Source organism: Vipera berus, assembly GCF_964194415.1.
Source record: "Vipera berus genome assembly, chromosome: 2".
Lineage (NCBI taxonomy): Eukaryota > Metazoa > Chordata > Lepidosauria > Squamata > Viperidae > Vipera > Vipera berus.
This window is the reverse complement of record NC_138203.1, coordinates 214,074,547-214,100,233: the sequence shown is the minus strand read 5'-3', so window position 1 is coordinate 214,100,233 and position 25,687 is coordinate 214,074,547. Positions and strand designations below refer to the sequence as shown.

At 41.0% G+C, this 25,687-nt stretch overlaps 1 protein-coding gene across 3 annotated transcripts in view; it reads right to left on the bottom strand.

Annotated features, from left to right (window-relative positions):
* Positions 1 to 21,222, bottom strand: part of SIMC1 (SUMO interacting motifs containing 1) — a 38,344-nt gene extending 17,122 nt beyond the window's left edge. For 2 of the 3 annotated variants that reach the window (XR_014025337.1, XM_081319544.1), the window contains exons 1-4: positions 12,595 to 12,906; positions 2,927 to 3,688; positions 612 to 853; positions 177 to 246 (exon numbers count right to left, since the gene is read on the bottom strand). Coding sequence is in view for 2 of the 3 variants with exons in the window: in XM_081319544.1 (XP_081175670.1) it covers positions 177 to 246; positions 612 to 853; positions 2,927 to 3,688; positions 12,595 to 12,723 (1,203 nt within the window). In the remaining variant the exon portion in view is untranslated. Of the gene's footprint in view, positions 1 to 176; positions 247 to 611; positions 854 to 2,926; positions 3,689 to 12,594; positions 12,907 to 21,138 lie in introns of those variants that run through there. The other variant, XM_081319545.1, reaches the window with a different exon arrangement.
* Between the last annotated feature and the right edge of the window lie 4,465 nt (positions 21,223 to 25,687).

The following is a 25,687-nucleotide window of genomic DNA, read 5'->3' as shown; positions in this document are numbered from 1 at the left end:
CATAAGGTAGACTATGATTGTTTGTATATTTATACCCTGTATTGAGCTCTGGGAAGTCTGGGAGGGGGGAGGGGTAGGGAGGGGTTGGGGAGGGTTGGGGAGAGGGGAGGGGGTTGGGAGGGGTTTTGTCTTTTTAAAAAATGTATTGTAAAACTTTTCAATAAAAAAAAACATACCTGCACTTCCATGACCTCACTTAGCAGTTGCCAGTCCCACACCACTGTATCAGCTGTTGCTGGATGAAGTCTAAAAATTAGAATTAAGCTTTTTATATCATCACATATTTGTCAAAACCTTCTGCTAAACAGTTTAGATGTAGTACATTTCAAATTAAATCTAATCTGTTGTTTCTTTATGGGTTGTATTTGTTAAAAAACAAAACAAAGCAAGATTAATGCTCACATCCCTTCAGTTTAGGGCAGAGACACCTAATCTTTCAGAGCCCTGGCACTTCTGACATTTAGAAATAGTATCAAAAAAACCCTCTGCCATGGGAACGAAGCTTTGCCTTTTCAGTTATGATCTTAACTGATACCACAACCCCAAAGCTAAGGAAGTTTAATGGCCCGATACAAAATCCTACAAAATAACTGGAGTGGGAGAACACTTACGCCTGGATTTTCATCAACAACATATAAGCATCCTTCTGTATCTCCTGTTGCCCCTCTTGATGCTCTGAGCTCAGCAAAATCTGCCTGACCACATAGGTTGTGACTTCTTTTGGTGGGTAGTATTTGCAAGATACATAGTCCATAAGGAAATCCAAGGTTCCCTGGAAAAAATTCTCTTCAATTGTGCTGGACACCATGTTTAATCTCCGGAATGGAATAGGTTGGGCTTTTAGTCTTTTATCCTGTGCATAAAGGAAGATCAACATTCATATGGTATCTGGTAGTAATTATATGGGGTGAAAAACTTCAGATAATTTTGTTAAGTTTGCACATTTAAAAAAATAATTTTGATTATTACACACAAATTATAGACATTGGTTAGAATATTTCTTTCAGTTTTAGTTGAAAATGAAAAACGTTCTAATTCAAAGTTTGCAAGACTTATATATTTGCTCTTACATTGAACCTCTTCACGAAACTGACAGTTCTGTGATAACTAAGCACTTCTTTACAATAAAAGAGAAGATTAGAAAATGTGTGCTGTAGTTCAGTGATCCCTAACCTCTTTTGGAGCAGCAAACACATATCATAGGTTCCCCCCCACATAGACACACATGGAGGGGGAAATTGTCCATTTTCAAAAGGTTGCTATAACACACAATATCCATTAGCTGGCTGGTTATATGATTCCCTGATGCACCCTATAGGTATGTATAGCTGGAGGGTAGGGATGGAGAAGAAATGACTATACCTGCATGATGGTATCATCAAGCAAATGACATGACTCTTGTACTTTTCTTTAAAACTCATGTCATTGCATAATCATGCTATTTGCATAATTATGTTATCTCACATGTATTATTTTAATATCACTGTAGCTTGTGGAGATGCTGCTATCTCTAGGATACTCATCACTTTCATTTGAGCTTTTTCAGGGCACTAGATATATTTATCAACAAAGTTGTGGATTACAACCATTCACCATTTTTATTTTTTAAGAGGTCTATATGGACTCCAAGGACTCTTAAAAACAGGCTGGTACTTACTTTTTCAACGGTCTTCATGAAATTAATGAGTGGAATGGTATAGTGTTCTGACAAGCACTAAAGGAGGTGCCCACAGGAACCACACTAGAGATCTCAATTCTGGTTTACCATGCTGGGTGCATTAGATTGAACATGCGTCTAGCCTTGTTGGGCTCAAGCTTCAATTGGTGTTGGCTATTACAACCTGCTTGGTCTCAGCCTTGTCCTCTTTAGTGTGGTGCCTTCCACCTTTTAATAACCAAGCCAGAGATTCTGTTTGACAACTCAATTAAGGAAGATGATTTAGGAAGAAACATACACTGCTAGAATGACATTTATTAGAACATGTTGCTATCTGTACTTTAATGTGAACTTTGTGCTCTTAGGGGAGGTGTGATTGTTAAGTTTTTATAACAAAAGACCAAACAGTTGAACCAGTTGAGATTTGATAGATTTGCACATTGTGCAAACCCATAAATTATTTTCCTGTAATTTACTGGACTAGTACAGTTGGCTGAATTTCCATAACATACTGAGCCAAAACCAAGTAAATCACATTTTGGCTTAGATGATATCTGAATAAGATCAGACAGGAACTCTGCTTTTATAAGCTACATTTTGGAGAAGAGATTTTAATGTTCATAATTTTTATTAATAAATCCTTGAACTGTGGGATTGTAACATAATGCCAAAATGTCTGGGGATGATGGCTGAAAGTCCCAGTATGATCTATTCCATTCCATCTCTATCATATGGCAAAACATTATTCTACTCTTTTTGGATTATAAAGCTTATGCCTTAATAATGGGATAAATGTAATGCACCTGGAAGAAAGAACTTTAGCTGTGCAAACAGCTTTGATGCTACCATTGGCTTTGGATCGAAAGGAAGGCTAAATCTTAGGACCCGCAAATTCAGTAGAACAGTTTTGTGTGTACATAAAATCACCTACTATATTTAAACCCAAGAATATTTATAACAAAAACAACTTGCCTTCCAAAATGGCTATGTTTCCCACCATGTCAGCATCTACTTAAAGTGGCACCGACTTTTTGATGAAAAAGCATGACTTTTCTCATATTTTATTTGATCGAAAATGTAATCCTATCAATTCACTTGAGCTGGACAACCTTATAGCTTTCTGCAAACAAACTATGCAATCGAAAGCAAGCAAGTTTGAGTTGTGGAGCCAGTGTATCTCACTGCTATTCTGAGTCTTAAAACTCTAAAAGCCAGATTGATGTGGACTTCAAAGTCCTGCTTGGGATATGGTTACCTCCTGCAAATTACCTTTCTTGACTCCTTTTCCACCACATTTTGAAGAAGGGGGTGATGTACAGGGATTCCATGGCAATACTGTAGTGTTTTCAGCCAGACCTTGATATCAGTCTGCTTGGATTGTTCCTGAACATTTGATTCCATGGCATGCCGTGGTTTTTTTGCCAGGTGCAAAAGCTGATCAGCTTCAGCTACAGATCTGGTAGTGTTCAAAGAAGAGTAGCAGAGATTTGGGGACAGTCTTTGAGGCAGGGGATAGAACTGCAAGTCGGGTTTTTTTTCAGATGAGCAAGCCTGGGGAGGTTCTACACAGTCCAAGAGCACTGGACGTTCAGTACCATCATTACCTGATGAGAAAGACAAAACATCAGATTCCAGCTGAGGGCTTTCCAAAGAGCCCAAATCACTGTTGCAAGTGGTGTGACTGCTGCCTTCAGATTCCTCACTATAGTTGGAATGGCAGAAGAAGCTGTTACTTGGAAGGTAGTCTGGTTTTCCTACACCTACTTTGGGGGAGGATCGCTCATGGTCCTCAACCCACATGGCCACTGGCACAGTACATTTGCTCTCAGCATCAACAACAGTGAGAACATTAGGAGAGCAGATGGGCTCAGGGCAGACTGAGGTTGATGGCTTTAGGTCCCAGGCAAAGCAGCTATGGTTCTGGAGGGAGTTGATCATGACCTCCTCAGGCTTCGTAAGATCAATGATCTCCAAGTCATTGTGTGCTGTTGTTCTCACAACTATGTCTTCTCCAGTGAGATCAATAATATCCTACAAAGAGAGACAGGGGAGAGGAGATAATTTAAGGTAGTTAAAATGCTGGACTGGATCCAAAGAAGCATATATAGTTTAAAGTCTTCACTTGAACACCGAGACTCTTGTTGACTTTGAGCCAGATTAAATGCAGCAACAAGTACTCTCCAGGAAATCTGGAAAATAAAGAAAACCCCTATATATTAATTTCTGGCCAGCTGCTTCCCCTCCTATTAATTTATCGGAGCATTACACAGAATGGCAAACAGGAACTCAAAACCACAATAATTCTTTCTTACACTGAAGTGGTCTCCAAACTTGGCAACTTTAAGATTGGTGGTCTTTGGAACTCTGGGAATTGAAGTCCACAAGTCTTAAAGTTGCCAAGTTTGGAGATCCCTGTTATGCAGGATGCTGAGAAGCTTAACACATCAGCAGAAATAATACTATTGCTTCAGTCCAGATATTGAGGACACTGCTGCCTAAGCACAGCCTTTCAGCTTCATGTGGGGATAGTTATTGGTTATGAAATTCAGGCACCTGACTGAATTAGGTAGTCCCTGAATTTGAGAAAGACTCAATACTTTTTGCAAAGTTGTTTTTTCACCTCCCTCCCAAATACAAGTTACTTCTGACAAAGCAAAAAGGGTTTATTAAGGGTTTTTTCATGTCTTTATATAGAATTGCATATATTTGATATTTGTGATAGATGCATCATGAAGCAATCAATAAAAGACATGGATCCTAGATACCGTTTGACAAGTAGCAAATTGATGAGGTTAAAATCCCTTTCTTTTTCATCCAGGTTTGTTTTGTTCTTAACATTTGCAAGTAGATTCAAGGACTTCAGAATAAATTTATACTGGTTAGTCTCTGAAAAGGCTAGTTTTAACTTCAAAGGACCTGACCTTTGGCTGAAGGGAAAAAGTGATTCTTTGAAGTTAAAAAAAGGCATAGACTGCCCTACTAAATTGCCACTCCTTCAGGTTTTTGAATTCCCCCTGCTAGAATATTATGGTATTTGAAAGATGCCTCAGAATTAATGAGCCAGTGGAGGGCAGAAAAGTGACCTGCAAATTTTCATTGACTGGGCAAGAAAATATCCATCACTCTGACCTATCTCTTAGCTGGAGTTCCCAACAGCTTTGATCTTAACTTACTTTCCCCAATTCCCCATTCCCTAGTCTTTCAAACTTTTGAAAATCAATCAGTTTTCTGATTATTAGAATACATTACTGAAGAGAAAAATCACACTTAAAATCCTGGATAAACTTTAAATATACAGAGAAATATAGAAAATGCAAACGCCAAATTCTGTATTCACCACCCGAGACTGGAAAAACTGAGGGTCTCCAAAGGTTTTTGGAGATTACAATAATAAAATATGATCTGGTCTTGTAAGAAGATTAACTGTTTCTCTGAATGTGGATCCTTAGGTAGTCAAAATACTCACATCCACATCTTGTTATCATTCTTATACAAGAAAGAGACAAGTAAAAGTAAGCCTAAGAAATATCATGGTTTGCTTAAGATGAAAAAGTTTGGGAAGGAAGAAAGCAGGAGGGGGGGAGGGGAAAGTAAAGAAAGAGCAAAGCAGCCAAACAAAGACTGAGTGTGTTTAAGTAAAATGCTATCTATTCAAGGGAAAAATTGAGAATTGAGAGATTGGGGAAAGGAAGAAGGGGAATTTGGGATTCTGGAACAGGATGCCTTCGGAAGTACTATGCACTGCTACACTTGGTTGCAAATCTCAGTGTTTGCTTAATGAAACAAGAGTAATCGCAAATGAAGCGTGAAAAATTACAGAGGGTGCATTTTAAAGAGTAAAGAAATCAGTATGCTAAACTGCTTTCTCCTTTTTTCAAAATAAAAGGTCCTGATCTACCAGTTGGGCACAAGATGGATTCAAATGGAAGATTTCTTATTGAATGAGTAGCAGCTCGTTTTGCTAATACCAACATTTGCAACACGGCTTACGATTCATTTTATAAAGCAGCAAAACACCCATATGAAAGAGTGCTAGACAAGATGGGTTATCCTTAAATGGTTGATTCCTCCTTAATTTTCTGGCTGCCCACTGACAGATGCAGAAAGCACAAGAGTGATAACCTTGCCTGGGAACAAAGGCCAGACTGTTAAGTCTCAGGGTCATCAGTGTTTATTTACCACCCACTCCTTGCTGTCCTTGCTACCTCTAAAAGCATTTAGCTGATTGCAGCAGGCACAAAAAGAAAGGGGAGGATTATTTTACTAATTCTCAGATGTTCCAACTGCCTCTCTCTTTTTCATATTAAGGCTCACCAAACTCTCAAACAAGATAGCTTTCCTATTATAAGCCCCCCTCCCCATAATAACAGGGTTATAGTAACATGTTTCAAATAGCCAAAACACCCATGAGTGCCAATATATTAATCCAGTGTCTATGCAGATTCTGTCATTCGGAACACAGTTATCCCAAAGGTGCTTTTTTCATGAGACAACTGAACTTTCTTGTTTTTTTTTTGAAGCTGAAGAAGCTTCTTGGATGAGAAGCAAAATGTCATTAAAGAAAAACAAGAAAGTCCAGTTGCCTTATGAAAAAACACCTTTGGATCTTTTTTTGACAATAGGTTATTATTTGACAATAGCTACTATCCTGAGTGTTGGCACATTATACAAACCTCCTAGTTGGTGGAATACAAACAACAGTATGTCAGCTTGTAAGGCAGTCTCTAGATATCCTAGCTTGCCTAGAAATCACGAACATACTAAGGATAAAACCAGGCTTTGGTTGCACTTGTGTCATTTTGGTCCAAATGTGCCAGAACTGACTAGTAAGTTCTTCACTATTAGTAGGGAATAATGCAAGTAAAGCAGGTGCAACTAAAGCTAATATTGAAAAATGTGTCAATAGACAAAACAGCTGTAAAGAATGTTGTCAAAGAAAGCAAGGAACTGCTAAGATTGAAAGAGGCTGAGAAAATGTAGAACAATTTTGATGGAAATAAAAAATATATATCTGCGCAGCAAGTGAAAAAGAGCTAAATGGGGGTGAAGAGTGACTAGATTTAAACATAAAAGTGATGAAATTATATAAGATTAAATTGAAGTAATGGCATTCTGGAAAGTGTACTTTAGAAATCTATATGGAAAAAATATTTTAAAAAGTGGAACTGAAATAAATACTAATAAAAATTAGTGTCCAAGAAAATATTTGATGAAAAGGAAATCATAATTACTTTGTAAATGTTAAAAATGGTAAACTTGGACATATTTATAGAATATAAATATAAATACAGAAGTGCCACTGGATAAACACCAGAATCGACATTATTCTACACAATTTGTTTAATGTGTGGATGATGGCTACATCTGTGCCTGATGATTGGAAGAACAATGTTATTACCTTACACACAAAAAAAATAACAAATATGAATGCAAAACTACTAGGGATTATTCTTTTAAATGAGCCTAGGAAAGTGTTTGGCATAATACTGATTGAAAGGGTTCAAGAAGTGAAATGCAATGTGGCTTTAATATGTAAGGAAAGGAAAGTGTAGACCACATCTTTGTTCTATAGTACGTTTCTGAGAAATACCATGTATAAATATCAGAAATAAAAAAAATGAAATTTTATTGCATGATATGGAGAAAATGCATGGCTTAAGTTATGGAATATATTGTGCAAGTATGGACCTGAAGGTTGGTTGTTGAATGCAATGATTTTGATGGGAATAAATTGCATCTTTAGCAGTGGTTTAACATTGAGCAGGAAGTGAAACAAGGATGGTTGATAATTCCTTAGTTGTTTTATTATATTTATGATGGATAAAGTCACTTTTTGTGAGATGAGTGGCCATATAAATTTGATAGATGATTGGTAGACAGACAATCATAGACAGACAGATAGAAGGCTTGTAGTGCTGTTAGAAATATTTTCGATGAGAAGTATGAATCTGAACATTATTTTACTGAAAGCTAAAATATTCTGTTTGACAGGGAAAATAGAGTGAACAATTGCAAAAATTAGAACAGTAAAAATGAATTTGTTGTATCCTATTGGTAAATCCTCTCAGATATAGTTTCCAATGGCTGCCTCCCACCAGAATCCAAAAAAGCTAAAATAATATCACTTCTAAAACCTGGCACACCTCAAGACAGAGTTGAAAGCTACCACCCAATCGTCCTTTTGAGCTCCTGCTACAAACTCCCAGAACAATTAATTATAAATAGGATAGGTCCCATAATAGATGAACATCTATCTGCCCATGGAACAAGCCAGCTTCCAACAAGACCGGAGCTGTATAGACCAGGTACTAACCCTAGCAGGCCCTATAAAGCAAGATTCCAACAAGGCCTTAAAACCACAGCTGTGTTCATAGACCTAACTGTGGCAGACACAGGAAGGATGGGTTGTTATACAAACTGTGCCATATTATCCCCTGCAAAAAATCTCTAATAATATGCTGAGTGATGGGTCCTTTCAGATAATAATGGGGAAACCACTTAAGCATGGTCAGAAAGTTGAACGACCTCTCACAAGGTTCTGTAATGTACACTATGTACACTATTCAACTTATGTACACTATTCACTATGTACACTATTCAACTTATCGGATATGCTGCGCGACAAGGGGAAGCAAATTTGGATACACTGATTATTTGGCCATAGAAGTACCAGAAAAACACATGGAGGTGGCTGACAGCTTACTGTCTAAAGATCTTAAAATCTTGGGAAAATTCTTCACTGACTGGAGGCTCAATCCTAGCACCAGCAAAATAGTAACTACATGCTTCCACCTTAACAACAAACTAGCATATGAAGCCCCAAAGGTCTTCTTAAACAACAATTACTCCCCTATGATCCCCATCCAAATTACTTTGGAGTAACAGACTCTTTCCTATCAGATACACCTAGAGAATACAGTGGCAAAAATCAATACAAGGAACAACATATTCCAGAAATTACGTACAACTAAATGGGGAGTTTCAGTTGCTACCCTCAGGTCATCAGCATTAGGCCTCATCTCTGCAGCAGAATACTGTGCTCCTACATGGCTTAATAGCTGCCGTACTAGTAGGTTCGATGCCAGACTCAATGACACAATGAGGATTATAAGCGGATGTATTAAAACCACTCTGATTTGCTGGCTTCCTGTTCTGAGCCATTTAGCACTGCCAGCTTTATGAAGGCACAATGCACTAGTGAGAGAATACAGAAAAAAAATATGAGCAACTCACTCCTACCAGTGCATGCCAACTCTCTTCATTTATCAGTCAGAAGACTCAAATCCAGGAAGCCCCCACCGGCACTTGCACAACATCTGCCCAACAACTTTAACATCAATTCCCAATGAAAAGTGAAATGGGTTGCTGAACACCCAGATATAGGAAGACATATAAATTACCCCACAAAAAAAAATGCCAGGCTTTGAAATAATCTTAAATAAGATTCACACCTCATACCTCTTCTGGGACTCACTGTATAAATGGGGCGTCATATTCTCCCCTCAATGTGACTGCAGGGTCCCACGTCAAACTGTAGATCACACTGTGACTGGCTATAAGCTGAGGGCATGTATTGGTCCAGTATTTGATATTTTTAATATAAACGATGCTGCACTTCAATGGTTAGATGGCCTAGGCATTGATATTTGAACGTAGAGCTTTTTAACATTTATATTTTATTGTGTTTATTAATCTAGGTGAAATATTAATATTTATTGTAGTCCATGTATGATATGCCATATTCTAAAATAAATAAATAAATAGAATAATTTTAAGATATACAAATGTTCACAGTTAAAAGAAACTGTTGAAAGAAACAAAGACAGCATAAATGCGTACATCTCTACCTTGTTATACAACAATAAGTTTGGTATATCAAGAAAAACAAAAAAGATTACAGTGGGAAGCAGTTATTTGTATTGGCTTCTCTACCTTTTGTCTAAATTCAGGTGTACCCTGTTTGTGTGTGTGCATGTGTGTCAAAACAAGAAGGAAGGGAGCCAAGAATGAATGGGTGATATGTCCTGAATACAAAAGTAAGTGATTAGCTGATAGAAGATCATACAGAGAGAATAAATGAAGACTGCAGCAAGGGTGAATGGGTTGAGAGCTCATTTTTCTTTATAAATAAATGAACAAATATATTACTATGTTCACTTTATCTAGTTTTAGGACTTGTGTAGAGAACAGATGTTTTAGGTCCTATTGATGTACAAATATTGAAAATTCAAAAGAGTTCACAAACTTTTAAGCACCACTGTATTTGAGGGTATCATAATAGGAAGGTTGCTTAGTAAACACTACAATGCTAAATTAGCTGTATTAGATTGAAGAAGGTAGCAAAATGAAGGCCTTCCCCTGGGAATTATAGTTACTCATCTTTTGGCATGGCAATATTATATTTATGCCAGATAATTTTAATAAATTCTGGAATGTGTAATTCCAACATGGTAGTTACTATTTATCTGAAAGATACTTATTTCTATCCCTGTTTTCTTAAACAATACTTTCAAAATATTTTAAAACATATTCACACCATCAATAGAAACAGTTGTTCAATGTAAGATAAAATAAAACAATTAGAATCGCTACTAAAACTATACACATTCAGAATGACCTACATCTGGAGCCATTCATTTTGTAGAGCATACTAGAATTGGAACTGAATGGAAGTGAAGTGGCAAACAATTGAATATATTTTAATACTGGTATGTCATCTTTCAGCAATCAGACTCAGTAATAACCTGTTCCACCTGTTCCAAAGCAGCTTAAACTCCCACCGCTTTCCAAGGGCTGCCAATTTTAGAAAGATCTTATAACTTTGGTCATTATGGTATTATTAAATCATGTTACATACAACCTTGGCCATTATTTTTTTTTATGTTGTGTCAACTCTCTGTTGCAAAGATTGTTTTTCATGGTGATGCATTTGATGACTTTTCTTTTTTTTACAGCAAATCATACAGGTAGTCCTCTATTTACAATCATTTATTTAGTGATGTTCAAAGTTGCAACAGCACTGAAAAAGTGACTTTTGACCAGTTTTCACACTTATGACCATTGCAGCATCCCCATGGGCACATGATCAAAATTTGGACTTTTAGCAACCAGCAAGTATTTACGACAGGGGTCATGTCACCACTTTTTGTAACCTTCCCAGATGGTTCCCAACAAGCAGTCAGCGAGGGAAGCTTAATGACCACTCAATTCACTTAACAATTACAGTGATTCGTTTAACAACTGTGGCAAAAAAGTCATTAAATGCATCATAAGTTACTTAACAATTGCCTTGGTTAGAAACAAACATTTTGGACTCTATTGTGGTAATAGGTCGAGAACTACTTGCATAGGCTTGGGAAATCTTGTGAGCTTATATCTAGATGTCTTCATATAGCATTTTTATATGTTTTAATATGGACATTTCATGGATTTGCATGTAATCAATATACATTTTTTCTTCTATTTCTTAAGATAGTTTGTTTTTGCTATCCTGATTGTAAATCAGTTACATTACATCATAACTTAACACACATACTTGTAAAGTTCCTTATAGCAAGGAAAACCCCCCCCAGCAAGATTCAGTCATGTTACTTTCACCAATTTTCCTCCCTATCTCCAGCAAGACTGAAATAAAGCAATATTTTTATTACCTATATAGTAATAGTTCAATAAAACCGACACGGATTTCCTCTAAACTGAAAGTCATCAGTTTCATTTCAGTTCAGTTTGTTTCAAGCAATAGGGTGAAGTTACTGCTTGCCTCCCCTGCACCCCAATTCTTTTAATTTTAGATTGTACGAACCACATTGTGAGCTCAGGTTGGGAGAGTTTCCATGTTTAATCTGTCAACAGCACTTGAGCTATTTTAAGGAATTTACCGTTATCCGTTGTCATTTAAATTGTAACCATTTTTTTTCGAAGCCGACGTTTGGGCATTTACTACAGTTACGCGGCAGAGCCAATATTTTACAAGCAGAAAACCCACGCTTCAATCCCTGATAAATTAAACGGATCAGGCGACAGGGAAGGGGTCTCCGAGACCCCCGGAGTCCTGTGGCCGGTAGGACTGGGTGAGATGGACAAACGAACGGCAGTTTCCAGTGGTTCTAAGGCAGGGGTCTTCAAACTTGGCCCTTTTATGACTTGTGGACTTCAACTCCCAGAATTCCTCAGCCAGCAAAGCTGGCTGAGGAATTCTGGGAGTTGAAGTCCACAAATCATAAAAGGGCCAGGTTTGAAGACCCCTACTCTAAGGTCTGCTTCGGTATTGGCGAGAAGCCGGCTCCCGGGGCTAAAATGGGACAAGAGGACAGCGCAACACGATCAAGCGCGGAGACGGGATTCAGAAGGAGAACACAGTGCAGGGACATCTCCAATACATCCCATCCCGAGAGCCGAGGAGTAACGCATAGGGACGGACCCCTGAACGAGGAAGCTGCAAAAGCAATTCGGTCCGGAAGAGTCCTTCGGATTTCCGAAGACAGCGCGCAGCTTCGCCTTATATAGGGCGAGAGGGAAAACCAAAGCATTCAACGGCACTTCGGGCAACTTCGCTTCAGAAGCGCCGTTTCCTCTCTCTCTCTCTATCTCTCTCTCTCTCTCTCCGCAAATCCCCGCACACTTTCCCACTCGCGTTTTCAGAAGGACGGATCTTTCTCCGCTCGCCAAACTCGGCGGGTCGGGAAATCCGAGCTCGGGTTGCGAGCCTCCCCGGCATCGCCGCACAACGCGGCGAGAAAAGAAGCGGCTCGGGTCGGGGGAAGGAGAGACCGAGGGCTCCGGCCAGACAGGGCAAAAGGAGAATCGGGACAGCCAGAAGCCGCCGAGTTAACGAGCGACTAGAATCAAGGGAATCCTCTCCCGCAACAGCGAAAACAGGAAACACCACCATCTTTACTGCGGGCAAACGACGCCCTGACCTGCCCTGCCCGACTCACCAGGGGCTGCGAGAAACTGCCGTTTAGCTGCTCACGCTTCCATTTCCTCCTCTGGAGGGACCGCGAGGGACCCGCAGTGTCTTCCTCTCCCGAACGCGTTTTTCGGGGGAGCACCGCACCTTCATCCATCGCGCCCCTTTCCGCGGTCCGCCTCTAGAGGGCGTGGCCCGTGAAAGAGGCGTGGCCTGACTCAGCCTGACCCCGCACTCCTCGCCCACGCAGCGGTTCGATTCTGTTACTTCACCTCGGCTAGTACAACTGATCCGTTCTAGATTGCCTAACTTAACAAGTATTCCTTGCAATTAGGACGTTCTCTCCCAAAGCACAGCGAAAGGAATTGATTCAAGCAAGCGCTTTGCTTGAATGTCAAAATAGTCAGCGTTGTGTATTAAGGCTTAAAGAAACACCTAAGCACTTGTATAACGGTCACTATCAGTATGCATTTGAACTGTAACCGTTTTGGTAGGAGTCAACTATGGTGGGAGATTTAGGTTCAATCTGATTGGTTGGCTGTGTACTCAGAAAGGTATATAAAGAGTGCATGTACCCCCTAACCCCTCAGTACACTTATGGTCACCAAATAAAGAGTTGTTTAACTGTACTCATCTGCCTGGCATCATTCCTACTCTTCAGAACCCATTAAACAACAGTGGTGACGAAGGTGGGATCCTACTTCACCTCAAAGAGCTGAATTCACGAGGGGGCGGCTTCGCGTGCTGGAGGAAAGAGGCATCTTTTCCCCTCCCTCTATGGCCGGCTAGTCACCACGCTAGCGGCCACGTACTCAGAATCACACGTCTGAGTCTGCGGAGCAGGATCTAATTATACAAGGAAGATGCCTAAGGTCGGCCAGCCCAGAGAATTCAACATCCGTCACCCCGAACAGTGGCCATCTGACCTCAGCCAAGTTGAAAACTACCTCCGGGCGAACCAGATTGCTGAGGACAGCCTAAAAGCGGCGACCTTGCTTTGCATAAGTGGGCCGGCAACATTCGATCTGGCTGAAAGCCTATTCGCCCCTACGCCGATCGAAACCGTCTCATTCACCAAACTCAAACAGAAGCTGAATGGGCACTTCCAGCCCAGAATGTCTGAGATGGCCTGGCGGTTCCATTTCGACCAGAGGGTGCAACAGCCGGGTGAAACTGCATCTGAATTTATTGCGACCTTGCAACAGGCTGCCTGTCTCTGCAAGTTTACCAACCTAGATGAGCGCCTACGAGACAGGCTTGTGTGCGGCCTAAGAAACAAGAGACTTCAACAGAAACTTTTCGCTATGCCCGACCTAACACTACAAGACGCATAAGACAAAATCATGGCCGACGAGGTGGCCGGAGGTATGGTGCAGGTGGTACAGATGCCAATACCCAGCAAATCAGAAGAATCAATTCACTACAAAGGGGCTACTTACAGCGAGATCGCAGAAGAAGAGGAAACCGAAGTCGACCAGATTCAGAAAAAAACAGAGCAACGAGAGATAGAACGTGAGAACAGGGAGAACCAGCAGAAGGCAGCACCCCTTCCAAAATGCGGAGGGTGCGGCGGCAACCACGCACGGGCGAACTGCAAATTCTGGTCGGCCACGTGTCGGGCCTGCAGAAAATCGGGCCACATTGCAGTGGTCTGCCGTAGCTGGTTCCGAGAGGGCCTACACAAGGAACAGCCAGAGAATCCATCGAGGAGAGGTACCAGGGCCCAGAGCCCAATCAGTGTGGGGTTTTTCGAAAGCCAGAGGGCCATCTGCCAAACCGGGGCCCGCTGCCTGCTTAAACCTAAATTAAAACTGGAAGTCCAATTACAAGGCATTCCTTGTAAAATGGAGCTAGACTCCGGCTTTGTAGTCTTGATTATCTCATACGAGACTTTTAAACATGTTTGCGGCCAAAGTAAGCAGTGGGTCAAATTGAGGCCCTCCAGTATTATTTTAACTGACTTCCAAAACGCCCAGGTAAAAATCAAGGGGGATGCTACCCTTTCCGTACGGTTTAAAAGGTTTCAGGGGCACTTGGACATCATTGTAGTTGAAGGTCGTAGGACCAGCTTAGTCAGGTTGGACTGGTTTGAGGCGTTGGTCATTGTAATTCCAGGCATCCATAGAACACAGGGAAACAACATCGAATCTGTCTGCAAAGAGTTTGCAGACGTTTTCGATAATAAGCTTGGAAGGTATACAGATCCCCCCATTTCATTTAAATTAAATCCCAGCGTCTTACCCATTAGAATTAAACCCAGGAGAGTTCCCTTCGCACTCAAACATAAAATCGAAAGAGAGTTAGACAAATTAGTTGAACAGGGGGTCCTGCAGCTGGTAGAAAGGGGGAAGTGGGAGACCCCAATTGTCATCCCCCTCAAAGCTAACAGGGAAATCCATATCTGCGCAGATTATTAGTGCACCCTAAATAAGGCCCTCAACCAGCACACTTACCCAGTCCCCACGGTCAGCCACGTTCTCACTTCCCTCCAAGGCAGCGCCATCTTTGCTAAACTAGACCTCACGCAGGCGTATCAGCAGCTGCCGGTTACTATGGATACAGCAGCAGCCCAAACAATTGTAACTCATAGGTGAGCCTTCAGAGTCAACTGCCTGCAATTCGGCGTAAGTGTGGCACCTGGGATTTTTCAGGAGGTAATGGAGCGAACACTTAAAGGCATCCAAGGGGTTTGCCCTTATTTTGACGATGTCCTCATTGCAGGGGAAACAGAGGCAGTGCTAGTAGACAAACATAGGGCAGTTTTAAATAGGCTTTGTGCTGCAGGTCTCAAGCTAAAAAGGGACAAATGCAGTATAGGGGTTGCATCTACAGAATTTTTGGGGTTCAGAATTGATGCCAGTGGGATTCACCCCGCAGAATCAAAAGTGAAGGCAATTAAGATGGCCCCCACTCCCAAAAACAAAGTTGAACTGCAAGCTTTTCTGGGATTAATAAATTTCTACCATTCGTTCCTACCTCACAAAGCTGCCATAGCTGAACCCTTGCATAGTCTTCTTGATAAAAAAGCCACTTGGAAATGGACCAATGTCCATGAAAAAAGCTTCCAGGACCTTAAGGTCCTATTATCTAATAAATCCACAGTTACCCATTACACTGAAACGAAGCCCATCTGCATTGCTTGCAATGCTTCACCCTATGGAGTGGGAGCAGTGTTAAGCAATCTGGAGGAAAATGGCGAACAGGTTCCCATTGCCTATTACTCCACAACATTATCAGGGGCGGAGAGGAACTATGCACAGATAGACAAGGAAGCCCTGGCAATAGTGGCTGGGGTCAAGAAATTCCACAACTATCTGTATGGTAGGAAATTCAGTGTTTACGGACCATAAGCCTCTATTAGGCTTGTTCACCACCGACAAACAAACCCCCCACATACTCTCCCCAAGGAGCTCAGGTGGTCCATATTCTTATCGGCTTACAGTTTTAAAATGATTCATAAGCCAGGAAAAGAAATGGGCCATGCTGATGGCCTCAGTAGGCTACCCCTAGCAAACATTGAGCCAGATCCGGCCCCTGCTGCACAGATACTGTCAATCCAAGAGCCACCTGAATTCCCTCTCCATGCAGGGGACATAGCCGCTGAGACAACCTCAGATAAAATCCTAAGCAGAGTTCTGTCTTGGGTTTTCACAGGGTGGCAGGATAGAAATCCAGGCCCCGAATTCCAAGCTTATTTTCTTAGGAGACACGAATTATCCGTGCATAAAGGATGCCTATTGTGGGGTAGTAGGGTCATTATACCCTCAACATATAGAGTTCTGCAGTCACTACATGAGGGGCACCCTAGCATAGTTCGCATGAAGGCGCTAGCAAGGAGCTACCTATGGTGGCCGGGGTTAGATAAGGCAGTGGAACAGCAGGTACACGGATGCTACACTTGTCAAAGGTCCAGACCTGAGATGTCCCAAGCACCTATCCGCAAATGGGAGGCAACACACACACCCTGGTCCAGGGTCCACATTGACTACGCTGGTCCATTCCAAGGACAGCTTTTCTTAATAGTGGTGGATAGCCACTCAAAGTCGCTAGAGATGGTGCCAGTCCCAAACATGATCACTGCCAGAACAATACAAGAGCTAAGGAAACTTTTTGCCACTCATGGGCTCCCTGACGTTTTGGTATCAGATAATGGGACTCAATTTACTGCTGCTGATTTTCAGGCCTTTTTGACAGCAAACATGATTAGACACGCCTCATCCGTGCCCTTCCACCCATCGTCTAACGGTCAAGCAGAAAGGATGGTGAGAACAACCAAGGACGCACTCAGGCGCATCATCGTTGGTAACTGGCATCACAGGTTAGCAGACTTCTTATTGTGTCAACACTCCACACCATGTACAGCCACTGGAAAGAGTCCTGCGGAGCTCCATTGGGGCAGATGCCTTATCACCAAACTGGACAGACTCCATCCCGACAGAGTGGCTTCTCAGGCTGCTCAACCCAAACCCCCAAGGGGACTACAACCGGGTGACTTGGTTTGGGCCAGGAACTATAGTCCGGGACATTTATGGATTCCGGGGGTGGTGGTTGACAAAACCGGGCCCCTATCTTACTTAGTACGGGTGGAGGGGGGTCGACAGTTTAGACGGCATATAGACCAGTTACAAAAAAGACTCTGGGGTGGGCCTACCAGAAATGGTCAGCCAGAGTTTCCCTACTGACTCTCCAGTTCAGGAGAACCTGGACTTCCAGGGCACGCCTAGCAAATTGTTAGACCAACAGGAGAGAGAACCCATAAGGCGTTCATCTTGGCCTCACAGGCCACCCGCTTACCTTGCTGACTATGTGGTCAACTAAGAGGAAGAAGTTGTCAGGGTCTTCATTGGGCACGCCTTTTGTTATTGTAATTTCTGTAAAATTGGGTCCGCCTAATCTATATCTGGGGGGTCAGTGTGTACCATTAATGGTACATCGCAACTGACATCAACATTGGGTTGCATGGGTCAGTATAAGCAACTCTCACCTTGTTTAGAAGTTACTACCTGGAGTGGGGTCAATCACTCATGTTACCTTGAGTGGGGTCAATCACTCATAAACAAATAGTGGAGGTTGGAGTGAGAAAATCCTTACATAAGAGTTTGCTGTACATAACCTTGGGGGGGGGTGTCAATCCTTCACATTTAGTCCGGAATGTGGAAGTGGAAATGTACAGTAAATATGTTTTGCATAAGTTATATTGTTTAATCCTTAAAAGGGGAAGGGGTGTTGTGTATTAAGGCTTAAAAAAACACCTAAGCACTTATATAACAGTCACTGCCAGTATGCATTTGAACTGTAACCATTTTGGGGGGAGTCAATTATGGCGGGAGATTTAGGTTCAATCTGATTGGTTGGCTGTGTACTCAGAAAGGTATATAAAGAGTGCATGTATCCCCTAACCCCTCAGTACAGTTATGGTCACCAAATAAAGAGCTGTTTAACTGTACTCATCTGCCTGGCATCATTCCTACTCTTCAGAACCCACTACACAACAGTCAGGAAGCTTAACAATATAATAACAAACAGATGAGAAATTGCATATATGAATATCAATGAAAACATTTCGTTAATGGAAACATTTTGTGATGTATGCCTTCAAGTCAGTTTTAACTATGAGTGACTGCCTAGTCCTAGACAAGTCCCTGCCGTTTTCTTGACAAAATTCCCTAAGTGGTTTGCCCTTGTCTTCTTTTTAGGGCTGAGGCTGAGGGTCTGGCTGAAAGTTGCCCAGCTGGCTGAGATCAGAACTTGCAGTCTCCCGGTTTCTAGCCCAGTGCCTTAACCACACCAAACTGGCTCTAGACTAGACAATCACCTGAGATGGTGTAGGTTCTCCTGCTTAAGCAGGGTGGGGGTGGGGAACGGAGGACGGGCTGGACTAGAAGACCTCCAAGGTCCCTTCCAGCTCTATTTTATTCTTCCCATATGGCAGGGCTTTTCAACCTTTTTACCCATTGTACCACTTTTAGGATATGGCAATATCCGAGTACCACCAGTCACCTAGCAAGTTGTCAAAAACTTGATGACCAAAAAAAGAAAAAAAAGGAAAAAAGTGATGAAGTACAGGTAGTCCTCGACTTACGGCAGTTCGTTTAGTGACTGTTTGAAGTTACAATGGCACTGGAAAAAGTGCCTCTCAAGCCACAGCCGAGCAAGACACCTGCCTGCCCGCCCGGCAGTGCTCTTCTTCCTGTCCGAAGTTTTCATTGTTGTGAGCGTTTCAGTTGAGGATTGACAGTGGGGGTGGGGTGGGAGTGTTTGGTTTTTATCTCCCCCCCCTCTGCTGAATAGTTGCAGCAGGTTTTGATTGCTTTACATGACCCTGGGACACTGTGACCGTCATAAATATGAATCAGTTGCCAAGCATCTGAATGTAAATCACAAGACCCTGGAGATGCTGCAACATTCCAGCTGATCGGCGCCTCTTCTGGGCTCAGCAGAAGCACCAGGATCAGCGCCGAGCTCCAGCTGGAGCCTGGGGCTGAGCCTGGCGCTTCCACTGAGCCCTGACAGCCCTGCAGCTCCAGCCATCTCTTGCTCAGGCTTGTGTGGTGCTGCCATTTCCCTCCCCCACTATTGCTTTTCTAGGATGGCCGCGTACCACCTGCCAGGTGCCAATGTACCACAGGTGGCACCCGTACTACTGGTTGAAAAGCCCTGCCATATGGTGCTAATATAGTATTAAGACCAGTTGCATGAAGAAACCAGCTGCCCAGAGAGATGGGATCACTGTGCTGGAGATGTTCAAGCAGAGATTCTGTAACTGTTTATTAGGGATACTTTAATCTGAATTCCTGGATTAAGTGGTGGAGTTGGATATATGGCTATCCATATATACTTCAGTTCTCTTGGTTCTTGAATTAATTTTCTGGATTTGCACACTACTTGCTAAATCATAAAACATGACTAGGATTAATAAAACCCAACTGAAATCAACCAGACGCTCTTATTTAAATTCCCCTCTTCTTGGCCCTCTAGGACAACCAGATTTGGGCTGCAAAAATTGACATAATTACTAGCTGATAGCAACACTATACGTTAACCATGGAATGATTATTGATTTAATGGGTTATGTCTTTGACATATTCACTTTAAGGAGTTGTTGGGAGAATGACATTGTAGTCAGACTCTGTTGGTTTACATAAATGTCTTGGCAGTGGCAGTTCCAAACTGGATCCTTGACTCAAAGCGGTTACAAATTGCTCCATTACCTCCAGGTTATGCCTAGATTACTCCCTTGGGCAATTACCCAAGTTTAAGAACTAGTGTGCCACACGGTCACTCCCTACAGTAAATACAAGGATTTTATACCTTCTTTTTTTTGTACACAGGTAAACTTTAAATCATTAGGACAATACAAGAGAAGAAGTTATAGAAACAATGATTGAGGGACCTTTCTGATGAGATTTAATAGTCAAGAGGCTGTGCTGTGGGCAGTGATTAAAAACAGGACTAGGTAGTACTTGAGATACAGGCACTGAACAAAAGTCTTGTGGAGTGTAGACAAGCATATTAAAAACCATATATACTTGTAATTAAAAAGGTAAAGGTTCCCCCGCACATGCGTGGTAAAAACAGAGACCACACCCAAATGTTCAAATCCATAGCATTATATACATTCTTATTGCTACGCCCCCTGCTTCAGCCCCATTTGAAAGAGCTTCAGAGGTTACAGGCCTAACGAGAATACATCACCCCTTCCCTCCCTTGATTTACATTTGTTCTTTTAAGTATTCTGGGAAATAACATCCCTCTCTATCTCTCAGTGGATAGAAAGGTAATAAAAAGGTTAAACAAATAGTAAAAGGTTATACAGAGCAATAAACAAAGTAAATGGGGGAAGCAATACATTTCCCCCCTTCCCCTCCCCTTCAGGAAACATAGGATAGGAATGGGTTTAAAGAATTATTTTATTTTTAAACTTCTGCATTACTATCACTGGCATGTATACATCTAGGTTGTTTAGGTAAACATTTTTTTAAAAAAATTATATTGCAAATCCAAAATTATTATCAGATATGCAATAGAGGAAATATAGGAATGGCCATCTTTTATACCAATATCACATTATTTTAATTGTCAGATGTACAATATAATCAAGATCTACTTGATTTTGTTACATGAGAAAAACTGTATTGTTGGACTTGGAAAATTGTACAACACTTGCATATTGAGTGCACTGGATTTTGGAAATGCCTATACTAAGAAATATTTTATTTCCATTCATATATTCCTACTTTACTCCTTTTCGATTTCTGAGGCAAAATGTTACAAAAAGTGGTTGCTTTGAAAACCAGACTGTGGTTAGGTTTATTCAATGCTCTTTAACCATAGTTGAGTAACTCACAATTGTTTACAAATAACAGAAGATATAAAAAGACGACTTACAGTTTAAATTATAATTCTTACTTTAATTTCTATTTCACAATATGATATGTTTACATGTCATTTGAATGATATGTAGGACCAATTATATCTCATAAGATAGGTTTTAATAGAAGAAAATTATTTTCCATTTATTTTCCTAAAATATATAAAAAAGATTCAAACTGTATTTTACAGTTTTTCTTACACAAAGAGCAGAGCTTCTTTTTTATACTTCTTTGTTGGTTCTTGTAGAACTGCACAAACATATGGGTGAAGCATAACATAATTCTCTTTCCAATTTCTCACATAACCTTATCTTCACATATAACTTGTATATACTTCCTCTTATCTCCACAGACACATCTGTTTTTGTTCATGCAGACATCACTATCATACTCAGAATTCTTTGGGGAAGGTTTAGTCTTGCTTTCCCCTTGGGGAAAATGAAGTGAAGGAAAACCCTCCTTTTCCAAAGATTTTGTTAACAATTCTGCCTACAGCAATATGAAAACAATTATTTTCCCAGTATGAGCTTGTTGCAAGAGTAGAGGACTGGGCTTCTTAATTAGGATCACTAGGATCAGGAGGAGAAGCTTTAATTCAGATGTGGTCCATCCATGATATGACTGGGTGTCAGGTAAGATGCCAAAGAACAGGGAATAAAATCAAAATCAAATAAAAAACTACAAATACTTTTGAGGGACTGATTTCATGGGTTTGCCTAGGCCTAGGGCACCAATTCCTATAGCTAGTCTAGGGATTTCACTGCTTTAACTTCATCCTGTTAAAGGAAAATAAATAAAGGTTATTCTTTTATAAATGGTACCAAATGTAACACCAGATGTAACACCAATGAATTGTATCAAATGTAACACTAAGATGTGGGGGCCATCTATTTCCTGCTTAGACAGAGAATTCACACATGGTAATCAACAAAGTTCTTTTGAAATGTTAAAAAGGATACTCACCTCAAGAAGGTGAGTAAAACAAGATAGTGTAGTGACGGATGTAAGGAAGTTGTTACAATAAGTCTTTTGGAAGTAAAGGTTCAAAGAAGATCTTTTAGAAATGTAAATGACTTCAAAGACTAACTTAAGTTTCTTAGGGGGGGCATGTATCAAGAAAAGAAAGTATAAATGTTTGCTTTGAAACTTGCTCAGGGCACTCTTCGAACCCAATCCAACTTGGGAAGGGTCTAAGAGTCCGCGTTTGCAAACACTTTCTTTATTATTTTCTTTATTATTTTCAATTTCTTTTCAATAAATCTTTGTTTTTGTTAACCAGACTTGTCTTTGAGTTGTGAGTATCAAATTTTGGGTTTTTAAATCTCACAATCTTGGCGCCCAACGTGGGGCTTGAAAGAGCCTCTTGTGGGGAGCTGTTCTCAGTAAAGTCCGGGGCGCACCTGTTGATTTCAACTGACTGGAGTTGTCTGAGATCTAGCTTCCCATTGCAGGCTCCGAGCCAAATTAAATTAACAATTCTTGTCTACAAAATCAAAGAATAGGAAAAAAAAAGGAAGAGAGTCAACAACTGAGGCCCAGGACCAGGTAACCCAGTGCACTGGCCCAGGTAAGAAACTTTTGCCCCGAAGGAGGGAAACACGCAATTGTACCTGGGTGGTCAGGAGAGCGATTGTGGGAGGTTTCTGCGATAATGGCTGTGTGAGTGTGATGGGCTGTGTTCTGGGAACACTGGTAAGTCCAAAGCGAGTGCGGACCTGAAAGGTTGCATTTCCTTAACCCGCGAGGGGAAAGGACAGCCTGAAGGGAAGCGAACTGGTGTTGAAAATTTTGAGTGGCCATAAAATCGAGAACCTCAGGCAACCATAATCAGGGAAACTCTCAAAGAAGATGGGCAATTGTTGTAGTTGTTGTTGCAAACCTGAAGAAAAGAAAAAAACTATAAAATTAACTAATCGAGATATAGAAATTCCTTCTGATAGTCCATTAGGACAATTACTAAGTCAGTGGGATGATGAAAATTTGGAAGCATGGACTTGTAAGATAACAAAGAGCAGAATGATAACTTTGTGTTTAAAGAAATGGCCTCATTATGTAATTAGTCCACCTGATTATCATTGGGACCGGTTGGGAGAGCCAAATAAATATTGGATAGGAAAGTTAGAGCAATATATTCTTAAAAGACCTACCCTAAGCAGTGAAATACCATACGTAAAGCCATGGTATTTTGTGAATTGGGAAGGACCAGTACCACCAGAGGAAGATAAGATTTTTAAATTGAAGGAGGAAAGACCAGGATGGGATCCTTTAGAATGCCTCCCTTTCTCACCTCCTCCTCTTGCTCCCCCTCCACAAGTAATACCAAATGCTCCAGCCTTAGAGGATGATCAAGGAGCAGTAGGGGGAGTTGAAGAACAACCTATAGCCGAAAGAACACGAAAGAGACAGAGAGAGAGAGAGAGAGAGAGAAAATGAAAAAGAAGAAAAATTATATCCTTTGCGGCAAGTCCCTCAGGGCATAAATGCACAGGGACAGCCAGTGATGGGTTATGTAGCAGTAAATATCACAGCTACTGAATTAAGGGAATTTAAGCAAAGAATAAAGAAGGTTCAAGAGGAACCCCAAACAGTAGCTGAGGAGTTCTCTGCCTTTTTAGGTCCCAACGCATACGCGTGGGATGAACTCCAGTATTCTCTGGGTTTTCTATTTACTCCAGAAGAGAGGGATCTAATCCGAAATGCTGCTATGGCATATTGGAAAGACCATCATTCGGGGGCAAATGATCCAACTCCTGAGGAAAAGTTTCCATTACAAAGACCAGATTGGGATAATAACAATCCCGCCCATAGGCAGCAAATGGATGATTTAAAACAAATAATTATAGAGGGCATTCGGAACTGTGTGCCCCAAAGCAAAAATATCAGTAAAGCTTTTAATGTAAAACAGAAGAAGGAAGAGTCACCAGGGGAATACTTAGAGAGACTTAGAGACCAGTTGAGAAAATATGGAGGAATGAGAGAAGAAAGTGAAGGTTTTAGACAATTATTAAAGAGTCAGTTTGTGATTGGAGCATATGGAGATATACAAAGAAAAATACAGAAGATGGAAGGATGGGGAGAAAAGAGTATAATGGATTTGTTAGCAGAGGCTCAGAAAGTATTTGTGAATCGTGATATACAAGAGCGAAGTGTTATTGTCAGCAGGACAAATGATGGATAAGAAGTTAGGAGATAAGAGGGGACAAAAGAAGAGAATTTGGGAATCAAGAGAGAGGAAGAGGAAGAGGCAGGAAAACTATGGGATTGGGTAGCAAGAACCAGTGTTTCAGTTGTGGAAAGGAAGGGCATTTCGCAAGAAATTGCCCACAGCTAATGAGAGAAAGGGAAAGAGAGCAGCAAGTATATAGGCTAATGGATGAGGATGAAGAATAGGGAGGTCAGGGGCCCTTGATATTAAGGTTCCACCAAGAGCCCTTGATAAACGTACAAGTGGGACCCGAAAAACAGGAATTAGTGTTCCTAATAGATACCGGGGCTTCTAGGACATCTCTGACAAATATACCCCAAGGCTGCCATTTAATTAATAGTACAATAAGAATTTCGGGGGTAGCCGGACGATCTTTTGAAGTCCCTCAAATAGAAGAAATAACTCTTAAATGGAAAAACTATGAAACCAAGATTCAACCATTATATGTCCCAGCGGCTGGAGTAAATTTGTTAGGAAGGGACGTACTCAAATGTTGGGAGTGGGGAATACAAATACTTAGGGAACAGATGTTAATATTGACTGAAGAAAATGAGGAAGAAATAACTCCAATAGTTTGGGCCACAAAGGGAAACCAGGGAGGATTGCAAATAACTCCTATAAAGATTACTCTTAAAAACACAGAGCCCATAAGGCAGAAGCAATATGAGATTAGTTTAGAAGGAAGAAGAGGGTTAAAACCAGTAATAGAAGAATTAATACAAGACGGATTGTTGGAACCAGCCACGTCTCCATATAATTCTCCTATCTTAGCAGTTCAAAAACCTGATGGAAATTTCCGCTTGGTGGTGGACTTGAGAAAAGTGAACAAGATAATTGTATCTCGACACCCTGTAGTTGCTAATCCCTACACATTATTGAGTAGAATCCCTCCAGAGCATCAATTGTTTAGTGTAATTGATTTAAAGGATGCTTTTTGGGCTTGTCCACTTGATCCTGAATCTCGGGATGTGTTTGCATTTGAGTAGGAAGATCCAGATACAGGAAGAAAAAGCCAACTCAGATGGACAGTGTTGCCCCAAGGGTATACTGAAAGCCCTAACTTATTCGGCCAAATCCTAGAACAAATTCTGGAAAAATTTGAAAAAGATCCAAAATTATCTTTGATACAATATGTGGATGACTTATTGCTCTCAGGGGAAAAGAAACAGGATGTAGAGAAAGGAACTAACAACTTGCTAAATTATTTAGCATGTCAAGGGTTGAGAGTATCTAAAAACAAACTCCAGTATGTAGAAAGGGAAGTGAAATATTTAGGGCACTTGATAAGTAAAGGCAGCAGAAAAATTACTCCCTCTAGAATAGAAGGAATAATAACACAACCACTGCCAAAGGATAAAAAAGCCCTTAGGAAATTTTTGGGATTAGTAGGGTATTGTAGACAATGGATTGTAAATTATGCAGAAACAACTAAACCATTGTACTCAAAACTGATAGATTCTGAACCATGGGAAATCCAATGGTCGGAGGAAGAGAAAGGGAAATTTCAGGAACTAAAGGAGAAATTAGAAAAGGCACCTGTCTTA